Source organism: Eumetopias jubatus, unplaced genomic scaffold (genome assembly GCF_037043125.1).
Source record: "Eumetopias jubatus isolate StellerSeaLion01/CBP00866 unplaced genomic scaffold, mEumJub1_p1.0 scaffold_8, whole genome shotgun sequence".
NCBI lineage: Eukaryota > Metazoa > Chordata > Mammalia > Carnivora > Otariidae > Eumetopias > Eumetopias jubatus.
Genome location: NW_028274814.1, coordinates 14949249 through 14964414, shown reverse-complemented (window position 1 = coordinate 14964414; position 15166 = coordinate 14949249). Strand labels below are relative to the sequence as shown.

The 15166-nt window shown below is 44.9% G+C and overlaps 1 protein-coding gene across 2 annotated transcripts in view; it reads right to left on the bottom strand.

The window, feature by feature from the left end:
* Positions 1 to 2998: 2998 nt before the first annotated feature.
* DNAJC1 (DnaJ heat shock protein family (Hsp40) member C1) overlaps positions 2999 to 15166 on the bottom strand; it is a 228608-nt gene continuing 216440 nt past the window's right edge. The window contains exons 10-13 of one of the 2 annotated variants that reach the window (XM_028114124.2): positions 7881 to 7929; positions 7350 to 7370; positions 6046 to 6497; positions 2999 to 3182 (exon numbers count right to left, since the gene is read on the bottom strand). In XM_028114124.2, coding sequence (XP_027969925.1) covers positions 3114 to 3182; positions 6046 to 6497; positions 7350 to 7370; positions 7881 to 7929 — 591 coding nt within the window. In that variant the 3' untranslated portion in view covers positions 2999 to 3113. The remainder of the gene's footprint in view (positions 3183 to 6045; positions 6498 to 7349; positions 7371 to 7880; positions 7930 to 15166) is intronic. The other variant, XM_028114125.2, reaches the window with a different exon arrangement.

The following is a 15166-nucleotide window of genomic DNA, read 5'->3' as shown; positions in this document are numbered from 1 at the left end:
AAAGGCAAACCGAATGCCTGCCGAAGTCTCCCAGCTGTCTGTCCTCCTCGGGGGGATTCAGAATCCCTCAAGGGCCTCGGGGACCCGCCATCTGTTTGCAATCCCACATGGACCTGTGACCATGTAACACACTGTGCAAGTGGGCATATTGAGACAGGTGTAAACTGGGACTGTCCTGCACAGTATACGGTCCGTCCCATGTGTACAGAGTATCACAATTTCACCTGTGCCCTTTAAATTCTAGGAAAAAACATAATTGCTAAAACAACTACCACAAATACCCTACGGATATAAGTAGGAATGAAATAGCTGGTATTTTAAAGGGATTAGTTCTCTGCTTTCAAAGGGGTAGGGTGGACATGGTTTGGGGGGTGGGACTGGCACATGGCAAGAACAAGTCCCGAGGCATTTTTTTAAGCTCTCCCAAAACAGTTTCAGTAGAAACCTTATTAAGATCTTATTCTAAAACCGAGTGAGAAAACCCACTGGCTACAATATTCCAACCAAAAGCAATCATCCCCTCCTGGGGTTGGGCCGTCTGGCCCAGCACACGCGATTGATCGGGGTGAGAGAGGCTTGTGCGGGACTTCTGGATGGTTCCCACGCAGATGCGGCAGAAGCAGCGGATTCCTTGCTGGAAGTGCAAGCCGTGTGGTCTGTCTGGTTTCCACAAACACAGCTGGGTAAGGCACAGCTAAGAAAGAATTCCACTGGGCCTGCACAGGCCCACGCCTGCCGAGCCCCCGCGGAGTGGGTGGTGGCACCAGCCGAGGGCAGGAGAGGGGATGTGGGCCTGGCCTGGTCAGCCAGTTGGGGGTGCTGTGAGATATCAGACAACATGTGAGTGGGCGTCAGGAATGGGTGCTCTAAATGTTAAGTTTAAAGAAATGGAAGCTGGGAGATTTTTGTCCCAGTGGAGAAAGTAAACCTCAGTCACTAAAGGATAAAAGACCTGTCCCCCCAGAAGAGGAGGGCAAAGGCCCCAAAGCCTCGGCTCCCCTGCGGGCCCCACCTGGCTGTGCAGGGGGGCGGGGGTGGGACGTGGGCAAGGGCCTGGCGGCCCGATGGCGTCAGTAGAGGATGCGCCCACCACCCGCCCAGGGCTTTCCAAAGCCAACAGAAATGGGCTGTTGTCTGTGCAGCCGTTTGTTCTCTGCTGGGGTCTGACTGGGGTGTGGACCTCGAAGAATCGAAACCAAGTCCTGTGCCTCAAGCCTTGTCTCCACACTGCCTGCCCTGCCCTCCCCGCCTCCTTCCAAACCCCAGGCGTTCAAGACCATTTTCATGGCTCCGTTCCCACTCCTTGCTCACTGCGCCTGACCCAGGATTCGGATGTGGCTCTTTTGACTCTAAAATTACTCTGGCCTTTCCTTAGACCATGTCTGAGGAGGAGGCAGGGACTGGGGCCAGGCGGCCACTGGCGTGAAGGCCTTTTCCTTCACGTGAGGCCGCTCACCGACACGTCCGCGCGTCTGAGGTTCAGGGGCAGGAAGTGAGCGCTGAGAGGCTGAGGGAGGCTGGTCCAGGCCCCAGTTCGTGAACCGCTCTTCAGAGGCCACGTCTGAGGTGTCTCCTTGTCCGCGGGCCGTGTTGGGATAAATACCACAGCAGAGGCTGTAAAAGGCTTTTTGTGGGGTGAGAGACCCTTGGGGACACCTAGTGAAATATGTAGACTCCCTCCCTGAAGACAACACAACTAAGCCTGCCCCTGGTGGCTCTGGAGGGGGAGCCGGGCCAGGAGAAGGGGGCTGCCGGTGGGCGTTGCCGTGCGTGCGTGACCCCCACCGCATGATCTGTGTAGCACGTTCCTCGGGGAGGCTCGTTTGTTTTCTTGGCCATGACCTTGCTCAAACTGAACCCTACAGGTCTCTGGAGTGTGGCTGAGCTCTGGGACCCCCCAGCCCACTGGCCCCCCCCCCTACTTCAGCAAAACTTGGCGGCTCCCAGAATCCCCTGAGGAAAGGGCCCCTTCCTGACTTCTTTTTAAAGAAGGTGGTAGGCAGCATAGTCATGGGTAGAAAGCTGTGCTAGAGCCTTATTTGCTTAAGGAGTCTAGAAAGATGGGGCTGGGAGGCAAATTAGGGAAACGTAGCCTCGATTGTAATTCATTAGGTATCTTTGGACCCCTGTGGGGCTCTCCCCAAGCTGGAAGCCCAGAACTCTTGTAATGCAGTTTGGGGGTACGTGCGACAGGAACCCAGTTCAAACTACTGCAAGTAGAAAGGGTATTTGAACAGAAGGATGCTCGCAGAATCCCAGAAGGCCACAAGCTGGACCACCAGGCTGCATGAAAGACAGGCCCGGAGCTGGACTCCGAGACGAGGGGCCCCAGGGCCAGAATGAAGCCAGAACAACCCAGTGCTCTCCATGGTTTCCCTCTGTCAGGCTTTATTCCTTCCAGACCCCCAGAACGAATGGAGAGGCGGCCGTGGCCAAGGCAGGCGCACAGGGACAGCCCCACCGGCTTCTGGAGAAGGCTCTGGGGGAGCGGCTTTGGCCCCCTTGCATCCCTGGGGCTCCGCTCTGGCTTGCTGGCAGGAAGGGACAAGGCGGCCTGACGGCTCGAGCAGTTGGGGACGCGGCTCTGCCAAACAACCCAAACTTGCCGGTTTATTACCTTCATCCCCTTCTCTCCTTGTTCATGTAGACGGATGTTTTTTCTAGATAGATCTGACTATAGTGAAGACAGCCTCACACAATTCTTAGCCAGCTTCCCGAGCACTTGCATCCTGCTGCCGATAAGCTCCCGAAGCCGTGAGCTCTTCGGTCAAAGACACACATTAAGTTTAATTCTTACATGTTAGTTCACTCCTGTGTTCCTTCAAAATCCTGTATTTGCTGATTGTTAGCACTACTGAGTTGGTCTGCAGGAAAGTAAGCTTTGCAATGATGAGAAAGAAAATAATCTGTAAAATACCCAGATCCTTTTTCTCCTTTAACAGTGTTTGTTTTAAACAATACAGCACAACATTTTTAAAATTTTTTAATTTTTTTTTTTTTTTACTAAGGCACATGACGTATGGAAATACTGAGGTACAAAATGCAAATTTCTGCATAAGACTTTTAAAATAATCATTTTGGAAAATGAAGGTGAGCATCATCTTCCAGAATACTCAGCTTTTGGCTTGTTTTTTCTTTTGGACCAGTTCAACCAGCAACTTGTACCTAGCGATACAGTCTTCCTGTAGGAAGAGAAAGAGAGAGGTGAGAGTTACTTCCACGAGTCACTGAGCGTCGCGGGCTGCGCCCGCTGTGGCCGCCTGCGGCCTGTGCCCCGTGGGGGTGGGGCGGCCTCCGTCCGCCGGCTCCGCGCACAGCTACCCGCCTCCGCGCACACCTGCCGGCTCCGCGCACACCTACCGGCCTCCGCGAAGACCTACCCGCCTCCGCGCACACCTGCCGGCTCCGCGCACACCTACCCGCCTCCGCGCACACCTACCGGCCTCCGCGCACACCTACCCGCCTCCGCGCACACCTACCCGGCTCCGCGCACACCTACCCGCCGCGGCCGGCTGGGTCCGCCGCTCACCGGCAGACGAGGCGGCACGGGCGCTGCAGAAGGCCGGCCGAAGCCCTGCCCAAGGTGCAGTGCGAATCGCTGGCCTGAGGGGCCCAGGGCCAAGGTGTGTGAGGCACACCACTGTTACCATGATTATGACTTTCAACTTGCTAACGATAGTGATCGGTTTTAACATTTCACTGTATCATCAAATGGCCCCATCAGAGGAACCAAAAAACTTGAGGCCACGATTATCATTCTCGTTTGCGTTTGCCCCTCAAGGGGCTGCTGGGACCTTCCTGTGGTGGCCTCGCTGGCCTCCTAGGACCACGGCAGGGAGTGTGCCAAACTTCCTCCTGCTCGTCCCGGCCCCCCCCGCCCCCCCCCCCCACATCCTCTGGCCTGTCGACGCGGAACTACCAGCTTCAGATCCCAGCTGCCCAGCTCCGCGTTAGTCCTGAATCCTCACCCCAAGGGGTGACAGCTACAGGCAGCTTGGGGTGAGGACTGAGAACTAACTGGGGTGATGCTGGGGAGGGGCCTATTAGTCTCATGTTTGTCACAAGGTACTTTCCAGAATCCATTTGTTTCTGTTCAAAATACACTCACCTCAATGGCACTGGACGCCTTCACTAACGAGGTCTAATGTGAAATGATTTCTGCTCCGTGGCAGATGCTTCGATCAGCCATGGACAGAGCATGGATGTTCATTCTTTTCCTAGGATTCTAGCTTAGGAGTGGTATGAGACTTTCTTCTCATAAGTGCCTTTGCTGGCTCTCCAAAGACTACTTGTTTAGGGTCTTTGAAAATCTCAGCCTTGTCTTCTAGCTCTGCTGCCCAGGGGTGCAGCCTAGTGCATGACACCAACGCAGCCCCAACACTTCCCTGAGGACAGCACGACCCGGGCTCTGGGCAGCAGTGAGCCCGACCTGGCATGTGCCTCAGGCAAAGGCTCCTCCTTCAGGCCCAGAATTCCCAGTGGCTTGCAGGCCACTTACAGGGAGTCACTCCATAGCAGGCGAGCCAGCAGGCTACCTCTCCTGGAACTGGTTCTACTGTCAAGGCTTAAAGGGAAACCTTGCAGGACAATAAAAGTGCTGCTTATTTCTGGTTCAAACAGGAGGGTTTCCAAACCCTGAGGCAATGAGTTTCTGAATGTTCTATCCTTAGGAATCCAGTTCGAGCTCCTTCATTTTAAGCCAATGTCAATTCATCACACATGTAGATGCCTGTGTCCTGACAGATGCTAGAGAAATTCAGGGAAAATAATTACTTCTGGCAAACCAGTTGGAGAGGCTGGGAGAATCCGTGTTTCTCAAATAGATCAACTGCTAATGGTTTATTTTTCTCCCCGGGAATTCTCAACTTCATCATTTTCAAGAAGGTGATAGATAACTAGACCTGTACACACGGGGACATTCATGGCCACGAGCTAGATTTTCCAACATAGAATTTCAATTAAAAAAAAAATAAGAATGTAAATGAACATCAGTGTGCCCAGAGGCTGCTGAGTGATACAGGCACAGAAGGCAGAGGAGACTCGTTCTTTTGATTTCTCAGCATTCCTGGTGCCTCAGACTGAGAGGAAAGCGACAAGGAAAGAAACCCAGGAGACACTGTGTGTTTCGAGAAAGGCCCGAATGGGAAGGATCACACCACGAGTCCCACAACCCCGAACTGACAGACAGTAGGCAAAGACTGGGGTGAGGGGCTGGCTTTCCCAGGGGCACCCCATCTGCCCACCTGTCTGAGGTTTTGTTTGACAACTAACTGCGGGTGTATTGAAGCAGATCCTAACAGCTGTAAACAGGGGAAAGAGTTAAGTATAAACAGTCAAGGCTCCAGGGTGTGCCGAATCCTAAATATCGACCTTGCTCAGATCCACCCCCCACCCCCACCCCCGCCTCCAGAGTCTCAGGTGAGCCCATGGCGGCTGCAGAGCCCGGAGGGACATGCCTGCAGGCCTGACGACCATGACAGCATGCTCACCTACCACACATGCTCTCGGGTGAAGGCCGTTACAGAGGGAGAGGGAAACATTCTCCTGACTCTGGTTACAGCGAGCCTCTACCCGCGGGGGAGGGCCTGCCGGCCTGCAGAGCCACTCCCACTGAGGAGGACGGGGGTGGGAGTGGGTGGGGGGGGTGGGGGGGTGGGGGTGGGTGGGGGGGGTGGGGGGGCGGGGGGGTGCGGCCCAGCCATCCCGGGCCGCTTTCAAACTGCCAGACTGGGGTGAATGCTCCAGAAGGTTGGCAGACTTGTGGTGAAATTTATGTTCTCTACATGGAATTTTCCCTGAGAAAAACCAATCGGTCTATAGAATGGTTACCTTAGAATCTTGACCTCACTGATACATCAAGCCAGGGGCGGATTCGGCATGCTGTCAGGAGAACTACACGGGAAGACCCCTGGTAAATGAGACCGCGTGGGCAGCTGGGGGCGGAAGGGTAGGACTAAGGTGAAGAATTGGGGGACGTGGCCGCAGCTAGTTCAGTGGTACCCTAAAACCAGTACAGAGGCCTCTTTCTTTCCCCGCCTCACCCACCTTACTCTTAGACGGGACACATTTGGCTATTTTGTCCCAGCGGTCAGAGGATCCCTTTGGGTACTGCTGTAATGCTAATTCCAGAAGTTTCTGTTGACTCTGAGTCCATGGCTCCTCGGCAGCACGAGTTCTGTCTTTCTTCTGGCTCTCCTCATCGCTGGATTCCTTTTGTTCTGATATATCAAAGTCCTTCTGCCTCTTTCCTCTGACCTTCTCCTCTGGCTCCACCTTTGCCGCGGCCTCAGGCGGCCTGGCTGGCCTTCGCCTCCGTGGCCGGCTTTCCGGGACCACTGTCTCCGGCTCGCCGTCGTCGTCCTCCTGCTCGCCTTCCTCCCCCTCAGCCGGCTTCGCACCTTCCCTCTGGGTGATGATGTCATCTGGCAAGGCCGTGGTGGCCTTGGTGGGCCTGGAATTCTGAGCTGTAGACCTGAGTTCAGAGAGTCTGACCATTCCTGTGAGGAAGGACACATCACACGGATGGAAGGGCAGGGTCAGGTCAGGTGACAAGAGTAACAACACTGCCCCTGACACAGCAGACGATGTGGGAAGGCCTTCTGTGTATATTATTTTACTTAGTTTTCACAGTGTTCTAGAAAGATAGGTGTCATTGTCCTAATTCTACAGATGACAAAAATGCGGCTCAGAAAGCAGCAGAGGTGGAATTTGAACCCAGTTCTGCCTGATTCCAAGTTTCTGTCCTTACCAACACTTTGAGGGACAGTGGGTTATAAACAGAGTCAGGTTGTGACCAAAGAATGCAAAGAGCTCTTTGAGAAGGAATAACCTGCCACTTTTTAGGTAAAAAAGGATGTTCTTTACCATCCAGAATTGTTATTAATTCCATTAGCAAAGCTAAAGTGAATCTGTCAAACCTTGTGCTATGCTCGCCATCTGCAGGTGAGCCACCGACTCTGTGGGACCCGCTCTCTGCTCAAAGCTGCTCCTGGTGTCGCCGTGCCACCATGCTGGACAGTAAAGGACAAACAGACTCTGTCTCCCAGGCTTGGGGGCCATTTCAGAGATACCCCTGAATGTTCAACTACACAACTCTTAATCTGTTCACACTTTTTACTGACTCCACCGATTCTCTACCAAGATCCGTATCTGTGCAACAGTCTACACCGCCTTTTCAAGAATACAGTTTTTAGAGGGTGTCTTGGAGGCAGGCTTCTTTCACGCAGCTTCTCATTGCCTATTTCAGCCTCTGTGCTGGCAAATAACCGTGTCAGTGGAAAAGGAATCTGGAAATGCCCTCTTTCCTGAAGCTTGCAGAGCCCTGGGGATGACTTTCTGGGTTTGCTCACCTGCATTGCTCTCTTTGGGACCTGTATTTAAATTAAGTTGGAAGGTGTTAGGAAGTATTTTCTTCCTGGTTCCAAGCAAACAGTACAGAGATTCTAGCAAAATTCCAGTGAGTCTGAAGGAAACATATTTTAAGAAACATAGATTTTTTAAGAAACACTGGGAAAGCTGCCTGTCTATTCTGAAAGACTGTGCTGTGTGCATGGTGGTGACAAGGCGGACAGTGTGGGGAAAGTGCACAGTTGCATTTGTGGGGTGTGCAGAGTGGCTTTCCCTGTGTGCCCCCTCCACGCGATACTAGCAAGGCTTTTACAGTTTTTTAAACGTATTAACTCCATCTTAGCACCCACTGTGTGTGGGGGGGACTGGACTGTTTTGTTGGTACCTGTGATTTGACCCCTTTTAGGGATATGACCAGTAGAGTTCATTGGCCAAAACTACTAAACCATTGTATTTAAAGTAGTTATTATAAAAAGGGATTTACTTTGAGGAAATCACTTTAGATCAGTGGGATGAAGTGGGTGCTAACTCACCTGGGGAGCAGGTAACTGAATCCTTCAGTTGCTTGGCTTTGGTTGTCACCTGTTCCAAATTATAAAAGCAAAGAAAACCTTACTTTCCACATGTCTCTTGTAGGTCAAGTGACCTATTTCATATAAAGTCCATGTGAATGAAATGGGTTTATGGAATCTTAGGCCTGGAAGGACCCTCAGTCATCCATCTACTCATTTATTTAACCAACAAGGAAATTGAAGCCCAGGAAGATTAAATGGCTAGGTCCAAAATAGCCGTGTGATCGGTGGCAGAGTCAGAACAAGAACTTGATCACCTGACAACTTCTAGTTCAACGCCAGTTGCATCACACTAGGCTGCTTTTCAAAATATACGATACAAACAAGTCATGTTTTTTAGTTAGGATTTGCTGATAGAATATCTTTCTTCATCAGAGAATGTTATACCAATGAGTATTATAAACAGTGGAGAGATTTACTCTTAACTAATGTTAGAACATAAACATCTGTCTTTTCTTTGCATTCAAGAAACCGTCAAGAACTGTCAAGAAATCTGACAATAGAGGAAGAATCTCTTGGTGGAGTAGGGCAGTTAGACCCAAGACTCATGAGACCTTTACATACGTGAGTGTGGATCCACGGAAATAATTTTGTTCAATGGCAATTATTTCTTTTTTCTCTATACAAATGGTATCACATCATCAGTCTCATTCTATACCTTGCTTTTTTCATTTAACGATGTCTTGGAGATCTACATATGGATTTCCCCCTTTTTTTTTAAATTGAGATAAAACCTACATACAGTTCAACGTACAGATTTTAAATGTACAATTCAATGAGTTTTAACCAAAAAAAAAAAAGGACCTGTGTAACCAGTCTAATTCTAATCAAATTATAGAACATTCCTATTATCTCAGAAAGTTCTCTTGTGCCCCTAATTTAATCTCTACTCTCCTACTGACAACCACTGTTCTGATTTCTGTTATACATATTTTAAAATACAGGGTCAAAATTAATTCAAAAAAATTAAAAATAGTTAATCGCACAATGAATTTATCAATCAAGCCATCCTTTCCCTACTTATTTGGAATGGTGACTTTATGAAATGTTCCACTGTATACATGAACTATTTTTCTATATTTTGTGTTCTGTCCCATTAATGCATGCATATTCTTGAACCAGTGTTTCACTGCTTTAATGAAATTTGAAAGTAAAACCTCAAAAAGCATGATTGTTAAGAACTCAGGTCGACTTGTCTTGGTCCCACCTCTTACTAGCTGGGTAACCTTGCGCAATTTCTCATCCTTTCTCTGTGTCATGCATTACCCTCTGTAATATGTAGATAATACTAGTAATGCCATTTGCCTCTAAATTTGAAATAAGCTCTTAGCATGATACCAAGCAGATATTAAAGGCTCAGTAAATACTACCTATTATAACTGACATGGATCACTTGTTTTTCATTCATACAAAGGACAGAATTAGAGAAAATATTTGAAGCTGCTGCTTAGAAACACTCTTCAGTTTTATTCCCCACCTTCCTCTCTCTTTCCAGATGACCTTGTTTCTTATTTAACGTAAAAAGGAAATTCTCCACCATGAGCCTCCTCACATTCCAGCTGCCCCAGCTCAGTTGCATTGCCATATATCCTTCCTATCTTTTACCCCAATTCAAAGAAAGAAATTATCTTCCTTCCTCTTGGATGTTCACAGAACTATCCTCCATCTATGAATTTCCTTTGCTTTCATCTTCAGTTTCTCCCTGTCCATCAGATATGTCCCATAATTCTTCACACTGAACTCAAGTGGCCTCCACTCTAAAAGATGATCTTCCCTTAAGTTGTCTTTTCTACTCCACTTGGCTTTCTCTCCCAATGTTCCTTCACTGCCTACTGTCCCCCCCACCCCAAATATAATGCTCCCCACCACTCTGTCCTTGCCATTGATCTGTTCTTTCTATTTTCTCCTTTGGTATCTCATACCACTGTTCAATATTACTTTAGAAAAGGAATGCTTAACCTGTATCTCTGGCCCTGACCTCCAAGGATGGAAGAGCAGTGTCATAGAAATTGACCATATAGCAACAATGGATCATCAGATCGAAAAGGACTTCATCTATATAACAATAAGCTTTCTTTGGCCCAAGCATTGTTCTAAGATACCTGTCTGTACACATATTCCCCACAGCAGTCATATTAGGTAGGTATACAATTATTATCCCCACTTTACAGAATCCGAGGCCCACGGGGCATAAATAACATGTCCAAGATTAAAAGACTAATGAGTAGCTGAGCCCAGGCAAGTTGGATTCTAAAATCTTTGCTCTCAATCACTGTAACATACTGCCTTTGGAATCCACATCTCTTATTTTACAGTTGAAGAAATGGGCCATGTTCTCTTTCTGCGATGCTATGTGGCTCCTCTCTTTAACTGCCACTAAATCTTTTATTTAGAGGTCTCCTAGTTCCTCAAACTAAACTCAACTTCTCTGCTTTTGCTTCCTTTTTGCGATAGTGCCACCATCCCAAGTCACCTAGGCTCATAACCTAACAGTCAGGTTTTGGACTTTTCTCTTACTCCCCAGCCAGCTGCCACATGCGCCACAATGTCAACCCCATCTGTTCCCTTCTCTCACAACTTGCCACCTTCTGTGTTAATTCTTCATTCTCACTTGACTGAACCACTAGAATAGTCTTCTAACTGGACTCCTACTTACTAATAATTTTTATAGAATAACACCCTTAAGGCAGAGTTCTGATCAGATTCCTTTCATGGCTCATCACTGATTGTATAATATTTAGTTCTTGTTTTAAAAAAGATTTTATTTCAGAGAGCGAGCGAGCACACAAGCGGGGTGGGAGAGGGACAGACAGAGGGAGAGGGAGAAGCAGACTCCCTGCTGAGCAGGGAGCCCGACAGGGGGCTCAATCCCAGGACCCTGAGATCATGATCTGGGCCGAAGGCAGACGCTTGACCGACTGAGCCACCCAGGCGCCCCTTAATTCTTAACGTGACATGCAAGGAGATCCACAATTTGATCTATTCTCTTTTTTTGTAGATAGCTTTCCTCTGAGCAGAACTGAATAATTAATGCTTCCCCAGATAGTCAGAAATTCTCTACCCTGTACTTTTGCTCATTGTTAACATTGCCTGAAATGATTTTCCTTTCATCAAACCTCTTCTTAAATATCTGTCTAGACCCAAATCATCCCTCAAGGTACTCTAAAGTATGACTTTCTTCTTGACGACTTCCCTGATGTTCACTACCAGGGTGACCAATTCTGGTGACAATCCCTCTTCTCTCTCAATTTCTATTATGTTTTCTAAGATTTAGTCTTTTTATATTATCATACAATAAAATTATCTTTTTCTCTTTTGTCACATAGTTCTATGCATTTTAACTCAGAGATTCAACTACCATCACATATAGGATGTTGAAATAATTCTTTTTTTTATTGCATCTTGTTTTCTTGTTTAACAAAGTATTTTGGAGATTATTGCAGAATAGTACACAAAGATCTCCCTTGTTCTTTTTTTTTTTTTTTTTTTTTTAATAGCTTAACTGAGGGGCGCCTGAATGGCTTCGTTGGCTAAGTGTCTGCCTTTGGCTCAGGTCACGATCCCAGAGTCCCGGGACTGAGCCCCATGTTAGTCTCCCTGCTCAGCGGGGAGTCTGTTTCTCCCTCTCCTTCTGCATACTCCCTGCCCATGCTCTCTTTCTCATTCACTCTCTTCCAAATAATTAAATAAAATCTTAAAAAAATAGCCTGAAATATAATTCATATACCATACAGTTCACCCACTTAAAATGTCCAGTTCAGTGGTTTTTAGTATATTATGTACAACCACCATCATGGCCAACTTCAGAACGTTTTCATCACTCCAGAAAGAAACTTTATACCCTTTAGCTATCATCTTCCCCATCCCACCCCATCCCTCGCCAAGCTACCTTCTGTCTCTATAGATTTTCCTCTTCTGGACTTTCATATGAATGGAATCATATAATATATGGATTTTTGTGGCTGCCTTCTTTCCCCTAGGGTAATGTTTTCCAGGTTCATCCAAGTTGTGGTATATATCAGTACTTCATTCCTTTTTGCTGAATAATATTCCATTGTATGAATGTACCACATTCTGTTTATCCATTCGTCAGTTGATAATCATTTGCGTTGTTTCAATCTTTTGGCTATTATGGATAATTCTGTTATAAACATTTGTGTATAAGTTTTTGTTTGGGCAAAATGTTTTCATTTATCTTGGGTATATACCTAGTAGTGGAACTGTGGAGACATATGGTAACTCTATATTTAACTTTTTGAGGAACTGCCATACTGTTTTCCAATATGGCTGCACCATCTTATATTTACACCAGCAGTGTATGAGGCTTCTGATTTCTCTACATCTTGGCAAACATTTGTTATGGAAAAAAGTTTGTTATCAAACTTTTTGATTCTAGTCATCTTAGTGGGTGTGAAGTAGTATCTTGTGGTTTTGATTTGCATTTCCCTAGAGACTAATGATATTGAGCATTTTTCCATGTGTTTATTGTCCATTTGTAGAACTTCTTTGGAGAAATGTTTATTCAGATCCTTTCTCCATTTTTTATTTGGGTGATTTCTTCTATCGAGTTGTAAATTTTGGATATAAGCCCTTTATCAGATAAATGATTTGCAAATATTTCCCCCATGCTGTGGGTTGTCTTCACTTTCTTAATGGTGTCCTGTGAAGCAGGGAAGTTTTTAAATCTAATGAGGTTCAATTGATCTAATTATAGTTTTAGCTCTTAACATTTAGGGGAATATTGCCATCATGATAATTAATACTTCTGATCCATGAACAGGGGATATTTTTCCATTTATTTTGATCTTCAATTTCTTTCAACAATGTTTTATAGTAGTTTTTAAAGTTTGTACTTCTTTTGTTAAGCTAATTCCTAAGTATTTTGTTCTTTTTGATACTATTATGAATGAAATTATTTTCTGAATTTAATTTTCAGGTTGTTTCCTGCAGGTTTATAAAAATAAAACTGATTTTTGTATATTGATGTGTATCCTCCAATATTACTGAACTCAGTAGCAACAGTTTTTTAAATTAATTCCTTCGGATTTTGTATATATAAAATCATGTCATCTGCAGATAGAGACTGTTGACTTCTTTCTTTTCAATCTTATTTCTTTTCTTGCCTAACTGCCTTGACTAGAACCTCTAGTACAATGTTGAAAAGTGGTGAGAGCAGGCATCCTTGTCTTATTCCTTATCTTAGCAGGAAAACATCCTCTCCTACCCCAGTAAGCATGATGTTAACTGTGGGTTTTTAGTAGATGCCCTTTACCAGCTGGAGGCACTTCCCTTTTGTTCCTAATTTGTTGAGTATTTTTTTTGACATATATGAATATTTAATTATGATTAAAACCCCTTTCCAGTACTGCCTGGCTGCTTGTTCTATACACCCTGCCCCTCACCAGTGCGCCCTGGAAGGTTCGCCCCCCCCCCCACCTTCCCCAGACCAGCACAAGACCCCCAAGTTCCGAAAAGGCTTTATTACATAGAAGGGAAGGGGCTGTTGAGTATTTTTATCATGCAAGGGTGCTGGATTTTGTCATATGCTTCTATTGAGATCACCTTGTGAATTTATTTTTTATTCTATTGATACAATGTATTTACAGTAATTGATTTTCAGACATTGAATCCACTTTGCATTCTTGGGTTAAATCCTGCTTGATCAGGGTATAAAATTATTGTTGTAAGTTGCTAGATTCATTTTGCTGTATTTTGTTGAGAATTTTTGCATTCATACTCATAAAAAAATTAGCCTGTAGTTTTCTCGTCATTTTTGGATTTGTATAAAGATAATACTGGCTTCATAAAATGAATTAGGAAGTACTCATTCTCTTCTATTTTTTTGGAAGATTTTGTGAAGTATTGGTATTCTTCTTTAAAGGTTTGGTAGAATTCATCTAGATGGCTTCATGAAGCCATCTAGATCCGGGCTTTTCTTTGTAGGTAGATTCTTTTATTACTAGTTCGATCTCTACACTTGTTATAGATCTATGTCAGTTGTCTCTTTCTTCTTGATTCAGTTTTAGTAGTCTGTCTTTCTAGGAATTTGTCCATTGCTGCAGATTCCTGTCCATTGCTTTCTTTTGTATAAGTGAGTATTTTCTAGTGTAGCATTTTAATTTCTTTAATGATTTTTTACTATATTCTCTTGAGATTTTTTTTTTTTGGAAGTTCCAGGGTTTAGCATATACATCTTAACTTACGAAAATCAGCCTCAGATCTACATAAGCTTAATTTCAGTGATAAAAATAAACATTACTTCTTTATAGCTCTATTTCTTTTCCCTCCAAACTGTGGTATAATCATTATATACACTTTATATTTATTCATGTTATAAATCCAACAACATATTGTCATAATTATTACTTTATTATCTGTAGTAGTTTTGCTCCCAACTACCTCCTTTGTTGCTCTTACTGGCAAATATATTATACATATATCATCTTTCTATATGTTAATAGGCCAAACAAAGCATTATATATCTATTATACAATTGCTTTTTAAATTACTTAGTAGGAACAAAATATACATTTCTAATTGTCTTTTATAATTCCCTAATTACCTTTATTGGTTGTTTTTTCATGTGGATTTGAATTACCATGTGGGATCACTTGCTTTCAGACTGAATGACTTCAGTGTTTGTTCATCTTGAAAAGTTTTTATTGACCCTCATTATTGGAAAAATAGTTTTGCTAGATATAGGATTCTTGGCTGGCAGGTTTTTCTTTGAGCACGCTAAATGTTATTCCACTGCATTCTGGCCTCTATTGCTTCTGCTGAGAAGTCAGCTGTTAATCTTTTTGGGTGTGGGAGGGAGAGGTTTCCTTGTAAGTGATGAGTCATTTTCCTCTTGCTGCTTTCAAGATTTTCTCCCTATTTCTGGCTTTCAGCATTTTAATTATATGTGCGTTTTGTGGATATCTAAGGTTTCCCTATGCAAATTCACTGAGATGTATAGGCTAGTGTTTTTTAAAAAATTTGGAAAGTTTTTACCCATTATTCTTTGGATATTTTTTCTTTTCTGTCCTTCCAGTAGTCCCATTATGCATATGTTGTTGTGCTTAATGGTATCTCATGTTTCTCTGAAGCTCTTTATTTTTATTTTTCCCCTCATTTTTCAGCTTGAATAGTCTACATGGACCTGTCTTCAAGTTTGCTAATTCTTTCCTCTGTCAGTTCAAATTTACTTGGAGCCCTAGTCTCTAGTGAATTTTTTAAAATTTCAATTATACAATCCCAGAATTACC